This window comes from Cornus florida, unplaced genomic scaffold (genome assembly GCF_030987335.1).
Source record: "Cornus florida cultivar Cherokee Brave unplaced genomic scaffold, ASM3098733v1 CherokeeBrave_3.0.0_Hap2_Chr03, whole genome shotgun sequence".
NCBI lineage: Eukaryota > Viridiplantae > Streptophyta > Magnoliopsida > Cornales > Cornaceae > Cornus > Cornus florida.
Genome location: NW_026775573.1, coordinates 14,361,589 through 14,376,052, shown reverse-complemented (window position 1 = coordinate 14,376,052; position 14,464 = coordinate 14,361,589). Strand labels below are relative to the sequence as shown.

At 34.9% G+C, this 14,464-nt stretch overlaps 1 protein-coding gene and 1 long non-coding RNA gene across 4 annotated transcripts; both read left to right on the top strand.

Moving 5' to 3' along the window:
* The first annotated feature begins 1,322 nt into the window (after positions 1-1,322).
* Positions 1,323-5,009, top strand: LOC132299605 (uncharacterized). Its single transcript, XR_009480149.1, has 2 exons — positions 1,323-1,656; positions 4,786-5,009. It is a non-coding gene; the product is annotated as an uncharacterized LOC132299605 (long non-coding RNA).
* A 1,599-nt stretch (positions 5,010-6,608) lies between these two features.
* Positions 6,609-12,923, top strand: LOC132299603 (uncharacterized). 3 transcript variants are annotated; one of them, XM_059796331.1, is made up of 6 exons: positions 6,609-6,769; positions 8,950-9,007; positions 9,537-9,646; positions 9,743-9,867; positions 9,991-10,224; positions 12,713-12,923. In XM_059796331.1, the coding sequence occupies exons 3-5, from the start codon at positions 9,565-9,567 to the stop codon at positions 10,222-10,224; spliced, it is 441 nt and encodes a 146-aa protein (XP_059652314.1). In that variant the 5' UTR covers positions 6,609-6,769; positions 8,950-9,007; positions 9,537-9,564; the 3' UTR covers positions 12,713-12,923. The 3 variants fall into 3 exon arrangements, with proteins under 3 accessions (XP_059652314.1, XP_059652313.1, XP_059652312.1); XM_059796329.1 differs by lacking the exon at positions 8,950-9,007 and having other exon boundaries at positions 6,610-6,769; XM_059796330.1 differs by lacking the exons at positions 8,950-9,007; positions 12,713-12,923 and having other exon boundaries at positions 9,991-10,500.
* Positions 12,924-14,464: the final 1,541 nt, after the last annotated feature.

The window sequence follows — 14,464 nt, the reverse complement described above, 5'->3', positions numbered from 1 at the left end:
GCATCTCCTGGGCTAAATAGGGAGAGGAGACCAGAAAAAGTGATGGAAGAGAATATGGAGGGAAGGAAGAGTGTGCTGCCATTTGTGGGCATGGTGATGGTGCAGTTTGCACAAGTGAGGCTGATGATCGCAGGCAAAGAAGCCATGTCAGATGGAATTACTGACTTCACCTTAGTCTTATACTCAAATTCCCTCGCTTCCCTTATTCTCCTTCCTTCTTCCTTTTTCATTCACAGGTACATAGATATGTACATATATATACATATATATATATCCATCTAAAATGACAACAGTTTATCATTACACCTACCCACACACCCACAACCACCGTTTTTCACCTCGCCGGAATTACAGTTTGGCCGAAACTACAGTTTTTGTGTTTGGGGTTGATTTGTGAAGTAATTTCGGGGTTGATTGCAAATTGGTTCATGGGATTGATCGCAACATCATCGTCTAGGCCCAGTAAGCAGATTGTAAGCCATCATAACGTCATTATCTTCTGGATTATCCCGTCATTATTATGGGGTTGATCGGAATTTTTTTTTGCCTTTACCCCTTACCATTATTATGTTTAGTCTGGAACTCCTAAGATCTACGGAGTAATTAGGGATGACAACTTGTTGGTGGGTGGGCATTAAATGCTTATCATGATGAGAGAGAGACATTAACTTGAGGTTGACTCTATTTTGAATACCTATTTTATTATGTCTGTTTGTGTATATATATATATATATGTCTCTGTGTGTATTGTGTAATTTGTGTATATTACTATATCTTTGAGCCGGACCTTCGAGACTATACTATGAGAATGAAGGCTGGGATTACTACCATCCGAGCAACAGAAAGCCTGGCACAGGGGGATTCGCTGACCCTTTATAGAGAGCATTTCAAATTTGTATTTCTGTATACGGAAAAGGAAGGGCAAACATGTCATTTGAATAGTCAAATTAAAGTCAAATGAGAGTAAACATGTAATTTTAATCATTAAAAAAATAATTTAGTGGGTCAAACCAAAGTCAAAGGGTAAGAATATCTTTTATACGTAAAAAATGGTCTGACACACCTGTCAATTAACTTTTGAGTGTGAATAAAAAATGGAACAGACGTTGTTTATGTAATAGTTATTTTCGAAAGATATTTTAAAGTGATATTTGACTAAATTTCAGGGGGTGTCAGTGAAATTATCTCATATATTATATATATATATATATTTTGTTCTTAATCCTTTTTTTTGATATTTTTTTTACTCAATTTATTCAACATAATAATAAAAATAATAATGATTTGAAATGTATGTTATTTAAAAAGTAATAATTATTTATTTTTAAAATTAAGGTTATAATTGTCTTTATAAATTGCCGTGCAAACCTAAAAAAACGTGTGTCCACATATATATAATAACAATAATAATAATAATAATGTAAAAGCAAGTCTTCGAATAACTTCGAAAAATGGATGCCCGCAGTAGCAGCCGTCGTTCCCAGCGCCTAATCGCAACCGCCTCCGTCACCGCCGCCGCTGGCAACGCCACCGCCATTGCCATCGCCAACGCCACCGACACCGTCACAGCCACCTCCGTCGCCGTCGCCACCGCCACCGCCACCAGCGCCCAACCGCCGCCGACACAACCCTATGCTGCATCGATTTTCCTCCAAGGTAATCCTCTAGGGTTTTACATATTGCTCTAAATTAAGTACATTTTAATTTAGGGGCATCATGTAATACATAAACTAATGCAATACACGTCTTATTGCTTATTATACATGTCAGTAATCCTATAGGTTTTAATCCATAAACAATTATTAAATTAATGTAACACACATATGTACATGTATGTTACTATGCATGTGAATAAACAAACAATTAATTGTTAAGCACATGATACATTTATGTAGCTATTACAATTGTTTTTCATGAACAATCCAGGCACATGCTGTGAATATGCTGAACAATGTGATGATTTTTAAGTTTACAGAGTCATGTTTCTGGAGTCAAGCTTGTAGAATCAAGTTTTTAGAGTCATTACTTGTACAAAGTGACTATCTTATGCTTATTAATCCCCAAATGAATGATTGATAATATCATAATTATCGTTGTTAACATCATCATCATCATCATTCGATGGTGGTGTTGTTATTGTTATTGTAAATTTGATGCGGTGTGTGAGGTTTTCTCCGAATCCACTTAACTGATTGGGCACGGTGGATCTGCAATAATCTTCTAATATCGATCTGTCAACATCCGGAACTTTTGCCACTAATCACATATGTTTTTTTCACGACAATACCTCTTTAGCCTAAATCATGAACTGGGAGTCGGTTAAGACTACACTGCTACAAAAAGTGCTTAACCCTACCCATAAGTTTAAGATTCCATTACTCTTTCCAATAAGCAGGTTGCTAAGTGAGACCCAAATCTGCATTTATGTCTCTCTTACTCATCATTCTTTGACATAGGCCTTACTCATATCTAGTTTTAATGCCATAAAACCTTCGTTACCCTGCTTTTAAAGTAATGGAGAATATCATTCGCAATCATAATGTTGTTGTGTATAAGGCTACCTGGCACAAAAGCTGATTGATGCTCACTAATCAGATTCGAAACAAGTGGTTGAAGTCTATTTGCCAAAACCTTCGAGAAAATCTTATACATAAAGTTACATAATGAAATTGGGCGGTACTGACACATCTTCGTAGGAGATTTTACCTTAGGAATCAAGACTATATTTGTATGATTAATACTTGTAAGGAAACTACTGAGAGTAGAAAATCAGGGAAAAACTGTCCGGGCCTGGTGCCTTGAAAGGACCCAAAGCATCGACTGCTATCTTTCAACAGTTCTCTATTTATATATTCAGAAAAGTTTTTTTTTTTTTTCTTAGTTGTATTCAGAAAAGTTTGGCGGAACTAAATTTCAAAACTCATCAAACCCATCATCTGCTCTAGATGTAAATAGATTGTTAAAATACTTCTCTGCTATAGAATCCTCCAAACCTGTGATTTCGTTCTTTCAATACTGTTTGACTGTTTTCATGTGAAAAAATCCCATATGTCCATGTTGCAACCAAGCCATACGAGACTTCTGCTTCGAGTATAGTTCCTCATCCAGCCACGCCTCAAGCAATTGACTTTGCCATAAAATATAATCTGATCTCATGAAGCCTGTAGATGATTCCTTTAGTGCCTGTAGTTTCTCCTTCAATTCCTTCATCCTTTTTCCAGAATTACATTCTCTGCTCATACACCATTGTTTAATATTCTCCTTTCAAAATTTAATTTTCTCCAACTGAAATTGGACTGAGCCATAAATTGGAGTTCCCCATGCATTCTTGACTATCTCACCAAAAATTATTGTCATTTAACCAACACGTCAAAATAAAATTGTCATTTTCTTCGAACAGTTTGAGACTCTGTTAGCAATACTAAGCGCTATGATCGGAACCAACAAGTAAAATATTCTGCAACTTATACTTTCTAACTTCACTATCCATTCCACAGTACCCAAGCCCCGATCTAATCGTTCTTTCACATTTGCACAACCATTCCGGCTATTAGACCAAGTTTATGAATATCCTTTATAACCCAAATCCACAAGACCACAGTCATCCACCAATCTTTTAAAGCTGGCCAAAGTCCAAGCCACACGAGTTCTACCACCTAATTTTTCTAGTTAAGAACATCCAGACTTCTGAAATTCCTCTGTAGCATAAACTGCCGTCATATACCACACAATTTTTTTTCTTCTGGAATACTCCATCTTGATAGTAATCTGAAATAAATTACAATCCACAACCCTTTTGTTCCCATCAAACCATCCAAACAAAGCCAAATGACCCGCATTACCCTCTGAATCCTGACCCGTCAAAAAACTGGCACCCAACCTGCACTTCCAGATTTTCAAACTTGTCAAGAATTTGCTTGGTTTCCAAAAGCACCTAAGATTCTGAGTAAACTGCTCCTCAGATTTTTATTTCCCGTTCATTTGAAGACCCATTTATCAAAGCTGGACTTAGGTTTGAAGATGTACAGAAGCAGTACACAGATCGAAGATGTTGAGAGTTAATCATACGAAAGTATTGTGCACAGTATTCTTATGCTATTACTTCGAACTCATTTACATGTTTAATTCTATATGAACTCTGATTACATAGATAATGATTAGATAAAAAGTTATTTTCCATGATTGTATTTGGATGTTGATGTGTGTAACCCCACTTTTAATGGTGTGACTTTGTGTATCTATATCTTCGTCTGTGTTATTGACATGTTCTTAAAATAATGTGGTGTAATATGGCGAGTATGCTGTAAACCTGCATCCGGTGATCACATTATAACTTTTTAGGCATTTGCATCCTGCTGTTTATGTGATGATTTACCGCACTTTAGTTAAAGGGTTATTTTATGACTTTTACTAGCTAAATGGTGATGCATTATGATGCTTATGAATATTGGTTTTGTGCCTTCGAATGATTAACCTTACATTACTAGTTGAGTGTGTCTTAAAGGCAATTCACTATGGTGATGTTTATTTATTTATTTATTTATTTATTATTATTATTTTTCATAAATGTAATGAGATCTTCTAGTTGACTGAACCTAATGGAAGGAGAGCCTTTGGCCCTCAATTTCGTTCGAACTCTTTGGTTTCATTATCCTTCTTTTTCTTTTTCTTTTTCTTTTTCTTTTTTTTTTCTAAGATGTTTTCATTGCACTTCGTTTGTGTTGGTTTTATAGTAGACAAAGTATTCAATATGGTATACTCTAATTTTTTTTTTCTTCCTTACAGTGAGGAGGGATCCTTAGTTGTCCGCTGACAAGCTGCGAAGAAATGCTCAAGTTTAGGTTCTATTAGTAAATGTTTTCTATATTCTATGAGACTTTCATCCTGCAGATGTGAATACATTTGTTCCCAGATTTCTATCTTCTATGAGAAATTCATCCTGCAGATATGGGATACATACTTTGGTTCCCCTGTTTTTCATCTTTCTTATTAAAGTTGGTTATATTCAATTTCGTCCGATAGGCCAAAAATTTTGTCTGCTCGTCCATCACAATAGTGGGGTTCTCGTTCTCCATGTGAAACGCTTGGCGTGATACCGAATAAGGATAAAACTAGTTTATACTTGTTGAAGTTTCATTCAAGTCTGAAAATTTTGTGTATCCATTATATCAACTATTCATACAAGTACGCAGGGAGGCCCATTTCCAACGACATGAGGTTAGGGCGAGGCTTTACTTGTACATGGCTCGGGACTTGGTCCAAAAAGGCAATCTGGGCAGGTCCAGGTCAGGGATGTAGTATCATATTTTCGTAGCATGAAGGTGTGCTTTGGCGATTTGAATGGAGTTTATTGATCATTTGGGCTCGATTTTTATTTTTTTTAGGTAAAATATTTTCTTTTATTTTTTGATATTTGATAAAGGTATATAGATCGAGTTCATCGGGTGAGACGTTTAAAATAACTTACTGAAAATTAATAAATAAATTATTTTTATTAGGTTGTAATATATTTTTTCTTCATAAATATTTTACGACAATCAAATATCAGAAAATACAAAAAAGTATTTTACGCTCAAATCAACGGGGGTATATCTCTAAAGTCGAAAGCGGCCAACCTTTTCTACAGAACCAAAATGGCTAATGGCAGTCAAGTTGATTGTTGGGATGACCCATAGCTACTGACCAACTTCCATATCTCACCTGATAATTTAAGTGTAATTTTATCCTTTCTTTTTTGGAAGGCAAGTGTAATTTTATCTTGTTTGGTATGGGTAAAGAGGGGAGAACGGAGTTTTCTCGGTGGGAAAGGCAAAAGTGGAATAATGTCAAAATATGGACACCTTTCACTTTAAGGATTGAACAAATAACTTGATTGAACCCTTGCTCCAAGGGTGCTGTATCATGTCGGATATCGACACGCGTGTGTCCAAGCTTCCGACTACACATCTTAAAAGTATTGGATGAAAGATAAGACACAACATAGTATTTATTCATAGCAGGGTATATATTCTATAATTTTTTTAATTAGAAAGTAGGACATCAAATGTAATATTTTAATAGGGTCTTCTAACAGATTTTGCCCGATGTGGTTTGGTACAATAAAAAAGAAAAGAAATGGATGGCAACATTAGTTAAGAGAAAAAAAAATTAAGAAAAGAAATGAGAAGATAGTGTTGAAGATGGATAGTGTTTTATTGATTAATAAAGTAAAAGAAAATAAATGATAATAATCATATTTGAAAAAAAAAATTAAATAATATTATTTAATAAATTTACTACTAGATATATATATATATATATATATATATATATATATATATATATATATATATATATATATATTTACCAAGAATGAAGCAAAATGGGTGGTAAAATGGGTATTAGAATTTTTTTTAATAAACTTTATAGCCCTTCTTTTCATTTCCTCCTTTTTTTTTTTTTTAAAAAAAAAAAAAGGAACAAAATTCAGCCTAAAAAAAAAGAACAACAAAATTCACCCAACAATATTTTGTATCCCTCTATTTCCTTCTTTTCCTTTAAATATGTACCAAACACAAAATAACATTTCCGTCCATGACTTTTTTTTTTTTTTTTAATTTTTTATTTTCCTTTCCTTTCATAACCAAACTGGCCCGAACAGACTTTGCCCTAGCTCCAAAGTTCCCAAATCCTTGCCCTTTGCAACGGCGATTTGTCTCTCCAGTCTCGAGCGTTTACTACTAACGTTCTCCGGCGTCTACTACCAAGTGTTTTCCTGCGACTCCACAAGGTAGGTTTCTTTTCTCTCTCTTCCTCTCTCCTCTTCTTCCCACTCTCATACTTGATATTCTGTGATTTTTTATCTATGTTTATTGTGTCGCTTGTATTCATCTCTTCTTACGAATTACAATCTCACATTTCTGATATATATATATATCTTCATTTCATCAACAACAGACACTAAAACTGCAAAATTGATATTGTTGAAACTCACCAGCTTGGAGCTATTAATTGAAAGTTATATGTTTTTGAAGTTACTACAAGAGCAAGTTTTTTAATATGTGTATAGAGAGAAATGCAACTACTTCATATGACTACTGGATTCAAGTTCTTAATTTTGTTGACTAATCTTTACCCTCTCTGGATGTTATGAACACACAGTACATATTTGATAATATGTTTCTTAGGTGCTTTTTGTTGATTCTAATTTGTGGGTCCCTGGGGAGATATATAATCACCTTGATGCTATAAGACATCCCTCTTTTATATAATGTTACCTCTGTGATAGCTGTTGTTTTGAATTTCCGGATTCGATGAGAGCCACATTTTGAAACCATTTCTAAACCTCCTTGAAACATGTAGGAGCCCCTTTTATCTAGTGTGATTGCTGTTATTCTGAATGCCCAAGAAGGTCATAGTGTAGCTGGTAAATTGTTTTGGAAAGCCCAGTAACTTTTATCATATTGCTGCAGCTTCTACAAATTTATGGAGATTGACTCCTTAATGCATTGGATGCAGCTTTCCTGAAAATAGACTTTTTTTTTTTTTTTTTTTTTTTTTTTTTCTAGTTGGTACTCGTACAAATAGCCTCCATTGAGGTTCGAACCTCTGACCTCCTTTTGGGAAGTAGGGGCGTTGTACCGCTAGGCCACAAGCCTATTGGTAAAATAGACTTGAAGTAGGAATGATCTAGTTGATGTCATATAATTATCTCATTACATGATTGCTGTTGGATTTTAATGAAAACCTTAATCTAGGATTAACTGTTTCATTTCAACGTGGTTCAATTTGAAATATGGTCTGCTCATGGCAAAACCTGATTCATGTAACAAACATCAAATAATTTGGGATAAGGCTTTGTTGAGTTTGGTCTTTCCATGGATTGGCCACCAAAAAGAATAAAAATAGATGTTGTTTGTCACCTAAGAAGCATGGACACGGATACGGGACACGGATACGACACGACACGGACACAGCGACACGGCAAATCCAAAAAAATTAGGACACGGACACGGCGAATAGTATATATGTATAAATATATATATATATCAGCATTAATAATTTAAAAAAAAAAAACACTGATATGTTTAGGTTGGAATATATATATATATATCACTGATATGTTAGTATATATATATATCAGCATCTTTAGGACACGGACACGGCGAATTGTGGCATCTTTAGGTTAGTATATATATATATCACCATCTTTAGGGTAGTACAAAAAAAAAAATTAACATATCAGCATTAAAAATTTAAAAAAAAAAAAAAAAAATCCAGAAAAGTGTGTCCGAGCCGTGTCTGAGCCGTGTCCGAGCCGTGTCCGAGCTGTCTGAGCCGTGTCCAAGCCGTGTCCGAGCCGTGTCCGAGCCGTGTCCAAGCCGTGTCCGAAAATAAAAAAAATAAAAAAATTCCAGACACATTTTTTGGCGTGTCCGACACGTGTCGGGGCGTGTCCGACGCGTGTCCGTGTCCGACACGTGTCGGACACGGATTCTTCGCCCATTTTGGAGTGTCCGTGCTTCTTAGTTTGTCACTAATATATCATACCAAAATCTGAAATATATGATATGCTTTGGTGTTAAGGCAACTCATATGTACTTGTTTTAGGTATTGATAAGTCCATCCTAGTCTATAAATTCATATAATTTTTAACCATGAGTTATACCAAGAATATTACTTCTTTTTAACTTGAATATAGACAGAAATTTTAGTGAAAAGAAACATCAAGAGAGAGCAAGAAAGAGGAAGTTATAGGTACCTTTTCATACTTTGTATCTGGAGTACTTCACTTGATTTCCTCTGCAGGAAGAACACAATTTCTTATTTGATATGGGACAATTTAGAACTTTTTTCAATTGTTCTCGTCGAACCAGAAAAGGTTTTGCAGTCATTTTTGCATCATTTCTATATTCCCTAGCATTGTGGAGGAGACATGAAGAACTTTAAAGGAATCCATATTTCTTGCAGTTTGAAAAAATATTAAAAACAAGAGGGAGAGTGAAAGAACAAGAACATATTTGGTTATGTATGTATTTCTTTGCTTATCTCAATTAATGAGTAAGGGGGCACACGCTTTCCTTATCGCTTTCCATATCTCTTCTTCTATATGCATTTCAATTTTTTGTCCTATCTATCTCATGCAGTGCCAAGTGGCATTTCAAAGGAAGATATACAAAAAAACTTTACACGGATGATTAAATTAATGAAAGTTTTCTGAAGGGCTTTTAGATTTGTTATTTCTTGTTGCTTTAGAAGAAAAAAATAATAATAATAACATAGCAAATTGATAGCTTCTTATACTCATCAATCAAGGATGAAAGGAGAGTAGTAGATTGGGCATAGTACAGATGTAGTGTTCTACATAATTTACACAAAGTGCTAAGATTTACAAAAGATCATATTAAAATCAACATTATGATTCCAAAATAGTCTTAAATTGGAAGCAAGTGAACTGGCTGGCTAGTCCACTCTGAGTTATAAAAAATCACAACTAAAGATTCTTCGATTTAATATTAGTCAAAGCGTTTATTGTTGAGTTGCGGAATGTGTGTCAGGTTCTCTCTTTTGATTTAGAAAAACAAGATGAATGTTGCAACCTCACTATGTAGAAGATTGAATCTCAATGAGCTGGTTACAAAGACTCCTGTCTACAGCACTGCTAATGGTATGATTTTCTTATTTTTATTTAGAACGGTACTTGTTGTATGACGGGATTATTGGTTTGCTTGGTCTAACAATGTTTCCATTATACTTAATTTAGATGTATCTGGAGGAGGATTGAGTCTGATGTTCAGGCGATGGGCTACGAAAAAGACAGCAGGGTCCACAAAGAATGGGCGAGACTCGAATCCCAAGAGTCTTGGGGTGAAGAAGTTTGGTGGAGAGGTGAGGTGATGTTGCTTTAGTTGCAAAAAGAAGCAGAAAATAAAGGGAGAAGAAAAAATCCGATGTTATCATATATTGGCTATTGAACCTTATTTATTGTTGTGATTTCTGTTCATCACGCAGAGAGTAATTCCTGGGAATATCATTGTTCGTCAAAGAGGCACCCGTTTCCATCCAGGCGATTATGTTGGTATCGGAAAAGATCACACCCTGTATGCTCTAAAAGAAGGCTGTGTCAAATTTGAACGCCACAAGTTGAGTGGTCGCAAGTGGGTGCATGTTGAGCCCAAGGAAGGCCATGTGCTTCACCCTGTTTACTCAAATGTTGCAGCTCCTAAGCTGAAAACGGCTGCCTAAGTAAGTATCTTGTTATCATCTGAAGTTAATTATGAAATGCAACCGCAGTGGCCTTGGTATCTGATGGACTTGGTAGCTAGTATTTTCATGGCCATAAACATGGAATGAGTTGCAGGCTAATAAAATACCTTCGATCTCTGCCTTTTTTTTTTTGGTGGTAAAATTTATCTTTTGAAAGCCTGTTTTCATCTTTAAAAACGTTTGGCATGTTACTGATACTCGAATTCATGAGCTGCAGTTAAGTCTCCCATCATCTATTGAGCCTCTTTTCATACATGTGCCTGTGTGATTGTTTGGACATAAGAAAGGTCTGGGTACTTGATGCTTTTAGTTGTGGTTGAGTCGAGAAAGAAAACGAAACAGATGATAAATGAGAAGGCATTACACACTTCATATCAGGCATGTATATTTGTAACAAAAATATGAAGATAATTAACTGTCATGTACAAATTTGAAAAAAAAAGAAAATATATTCACAGTGGATTTGTACAGATTATCAGCTAATGTGGAATAAAACAAGCTTTGACTATCCACACTTTCAAAGAGGACAACCGTAACAAAGAATGCAGAGAATCTCTTAGAGTTGCAGCCGTGTTACCACTAAAGAAGACTGAGGGTTTTAATTTCAAGTAATGGAGAATCTCGTTCGCGATCATGATGTTGTTGCGCATAAGCCTACCTGGCACAAAAGCTGATCGATGTCAGATTAAAAAGAAGTCTATTTGCCAAAACCTTTGAAAAAATCTTATACATAACTTTACATAATGAGATAGGAGATTTTACCTTAGGAGTCAAGACTATATTTGCAAGATTAATACTTTTAAGAAGATTACCTGATCTAAGGAAACTATTAAATCCTCAGAGTAAATCATCCTTAATCATTTCCCAATGCGTCTTATAGAAAACCAGGGAAACCCATCCGGGCCTAGTGCCTTGAAAGGACCCATTGCTTCGACTGCTACTTTGAGTTCTCTATTTGCAGATTCAGACATTTTTTGACAGAATGAAATTCCAAAACTCATCAAACCCATCATCTTCTCTAGATGTAAATAGATTATTAAATAATTCTTTGCTATAGACCTTACACTTCCCATGTCATCGCACCAGTCCCACTAGAATCCTCCATACCCGCAATCTCATTCCTTTGACGCCGTCACGAGTCTTTTGCTTCCAATAGAGTTACTCATCCTGCCACGCCTTAAGCTGTTGACTTTCCAATAAAACATAATCTGATATCATGAAACCTGTTGATGATTCCTTTAGTGCCTGTAGTTTCTCCTCCAATTCCTTAATCCTTTTTCCACAATTACATTCTCTGCTCATACACCATTGTTTAATATTCTCCTTACAAATTTTAATTTCCTTCTTCAACTGAGATTGGACAGAGCCATAAATTGGTGGTCCCTATGCATTCTTGACAAATCTCACCAAAATTATTCTCACTTAACCAACGAGCATCAAAATGAAATTGTTGTTTTGCCCCGAACTGTTGACTCTATTAGCGATAACAAAGCGCTATAATCTGAACCATCAACTAAAATTTGCTGCAACTCAATACTTTATAAATTCACATTTGCATAACCATCCCTATTGTTAGACCAAGTGTATTAAATATCTTTCATAACGCAAATCCACAAGACCGCAATCATCCACCAATCTTTTTAAGCTAGCCAAAGTCCAAGCCGCACGAGTTCTACCACCTAATTTTCCCCCTACATGTAAGAGATCATTGAAGTCACCCAACATCACCCAATTCAGACCAACTCGTTTTGGTAACCCCTGCACATATAACTGCTGTTTTTATTTTATTTTAGCTTGGAATAAACACACTCAAAATAGAAGCCTCTACCTTCTATTTTGGAATGCAAGGAAGTTACACTAGGTTATAGCCTTTGGTTATAAACACTGTTTTCTCCTATTGCTGTGATATACCACCCAACATTACTTCTTCTGGAAGACTCCACCTTGATAGTAAATCTGAATTGAATTACAATCCACAACCATTACCATCAAACCATCCAAACAAAGCCAAAACCACCCGCAATACGTTCTGAAAGCTGACCCGTCAAAAGACTAGCTCCCGGACTACACTTTCAGATTCTCTAACTTGTTAAGAATTTGCAACCCAACTGGACCGTGCATTTCCTGATTCAGATGAGATCTTAAAGACAACCTGCCATCATGAGAAGGCTGGGCTGAATCAATCATACAGCCCGGAACAGAAGTAGTAGACAGATGAAGAGGTTGGGAGTTCTATTTTTATTTTATAAGTAATCGTATCTTATTGTGGAGTGTATCTACCAGGTGGAGAGCCTTCAGCTCCCTCTTTTCATTCACACCCTTCCGCTTAAAGTCACCACTATTGTTTCTGTTTTTTTTCGAAGAATAGAGGTGGTTTTCATTGCACTTCTTTTGTATTAATTTTATAGTAGATATTCAATATTGTTTATTTATTTATTTTTTGTCCTTTTCCATTTTTTTCTTACAGTTAAGGTGCGTCCGTCCTAAGTTGGCTGCTGACAAGCTGCTGCAAAGAAATGTTCAAGGGTAGGCTCTATTTGTAAATGCCACACTTAGCCATGAAACAGATTTCTATCTTCTATGAGAATTCATCATCCCTAAGGCTGCAGATTCACATACATACTCTTCTTCCCTTGTTTTCATATTCGTATTAAAGTTCGTCTTTCAATTTCGTCCAATAGGCTGAAAATTTCGGCATACTCTAGTTTATACTAGTTAAAATTTCATTGAAGTCCTTGAAAATTTTGACAAATGGGTGAGTCATTGAACCCTAGTAGGCTGCCCTAGAATTTCTCCAGCCGAGAAATTCTAGAATATTCCGGTAGTGCGCATCTCCATTCACTGTCAGCCATTACAACAGGTGGAATGAATTATTTGTCCCTTATCAATTATTATTATTTTTTTTGGGCAAAAAACTCACCCATTTGTCCCTATGGGTGAGAAAAACTTGATCGCGCCTGTTGCATTGGGGCGTATTTGATCACATGGACCATCCAATAATTTATGATAAAATGGTTTGAGAATTCAGAATCATTTAGTAATTTCTCTAACTCAATAATTTATAGTTTCCACCCATGTGAATGAAATTCTATGCGCAGGTGTTGTGTGCACCAAAACAATATGATTTTATTACATTCGTTTAATGCCATATAAGTCACACTCATCGTCACATGAAATTATCATTAATAATGCACTGTAGGGTATGTTTCCTAGAAATATTTTTTAACAATTTTTTTTAAAAAAATAAAATAATAAACATAAGAATTTAATTTGTGTGAGTTGTCCAACACGTGTCAAGTCGTTTCCCACATATATCGGTGTGAGATTCAAATTATTTGTCCTCCAAGTCATGTTCGTTCTTCCTAGAATACAATGGATCTAAAAATATCAATGGATGTAAGATTGTACTGTGGCTATTTTTTAAAATTATGTGGGAATATGAGAGTATTTAAGAGAATCGATTACCTAGTATTATGAATGTGGGAGCGATCAATTATTATGATTATCTTTTAAATTTAAAAAAATTAGTGAGGATGAGAATGTGAAATGAGGTATTTTTATAAATTCAGTTGGGATATTATTAAAATTTTAACAAAAGTTATAAGTAATAATATAAATAGAAAAAACAATTAGTGCTCCCATGCTCGGTCGTGCCTGATCATTTTAGAGCATATTCAATGGTAAAATGTTAAATTCGGATGCCAAATCTATATTTTGATAGTGTTACACTGTCAAAATGTTACATTTTAGTAATTCTACTCCAATAATGCATTTTATGCAAAATGCTATTTTTTGACACAACCACTATTCTTTTTCAACTACCATTCCCATCATTCATATTTGCATCAGTAATGTTAATATTAGACACATTCCAAGTCAAGTTGTAGATATTAGAAGGAAACTAAAATTAAACTTAATTAAAAAGAATCAAAAATCTAAAATATCTGGTCAAAAAAGGACCCAAAATATATATATATATATGTGTGTGTGTGTGTGTGTGTGTATAAATTTATATATTTAATTATATATATATATGTATATTTCAAAAATATATATATATTATATATATTTGATTATATTATTATTATATATATATATATATATATATATATATATATATATATATTTAGGGCACATCATTTCAGCCTCCCAAATCACCATATATAGTTTTAGGGCAAATCATTTCAGCCTCCCCAATCGCCTCCATCTCTATTCTCGT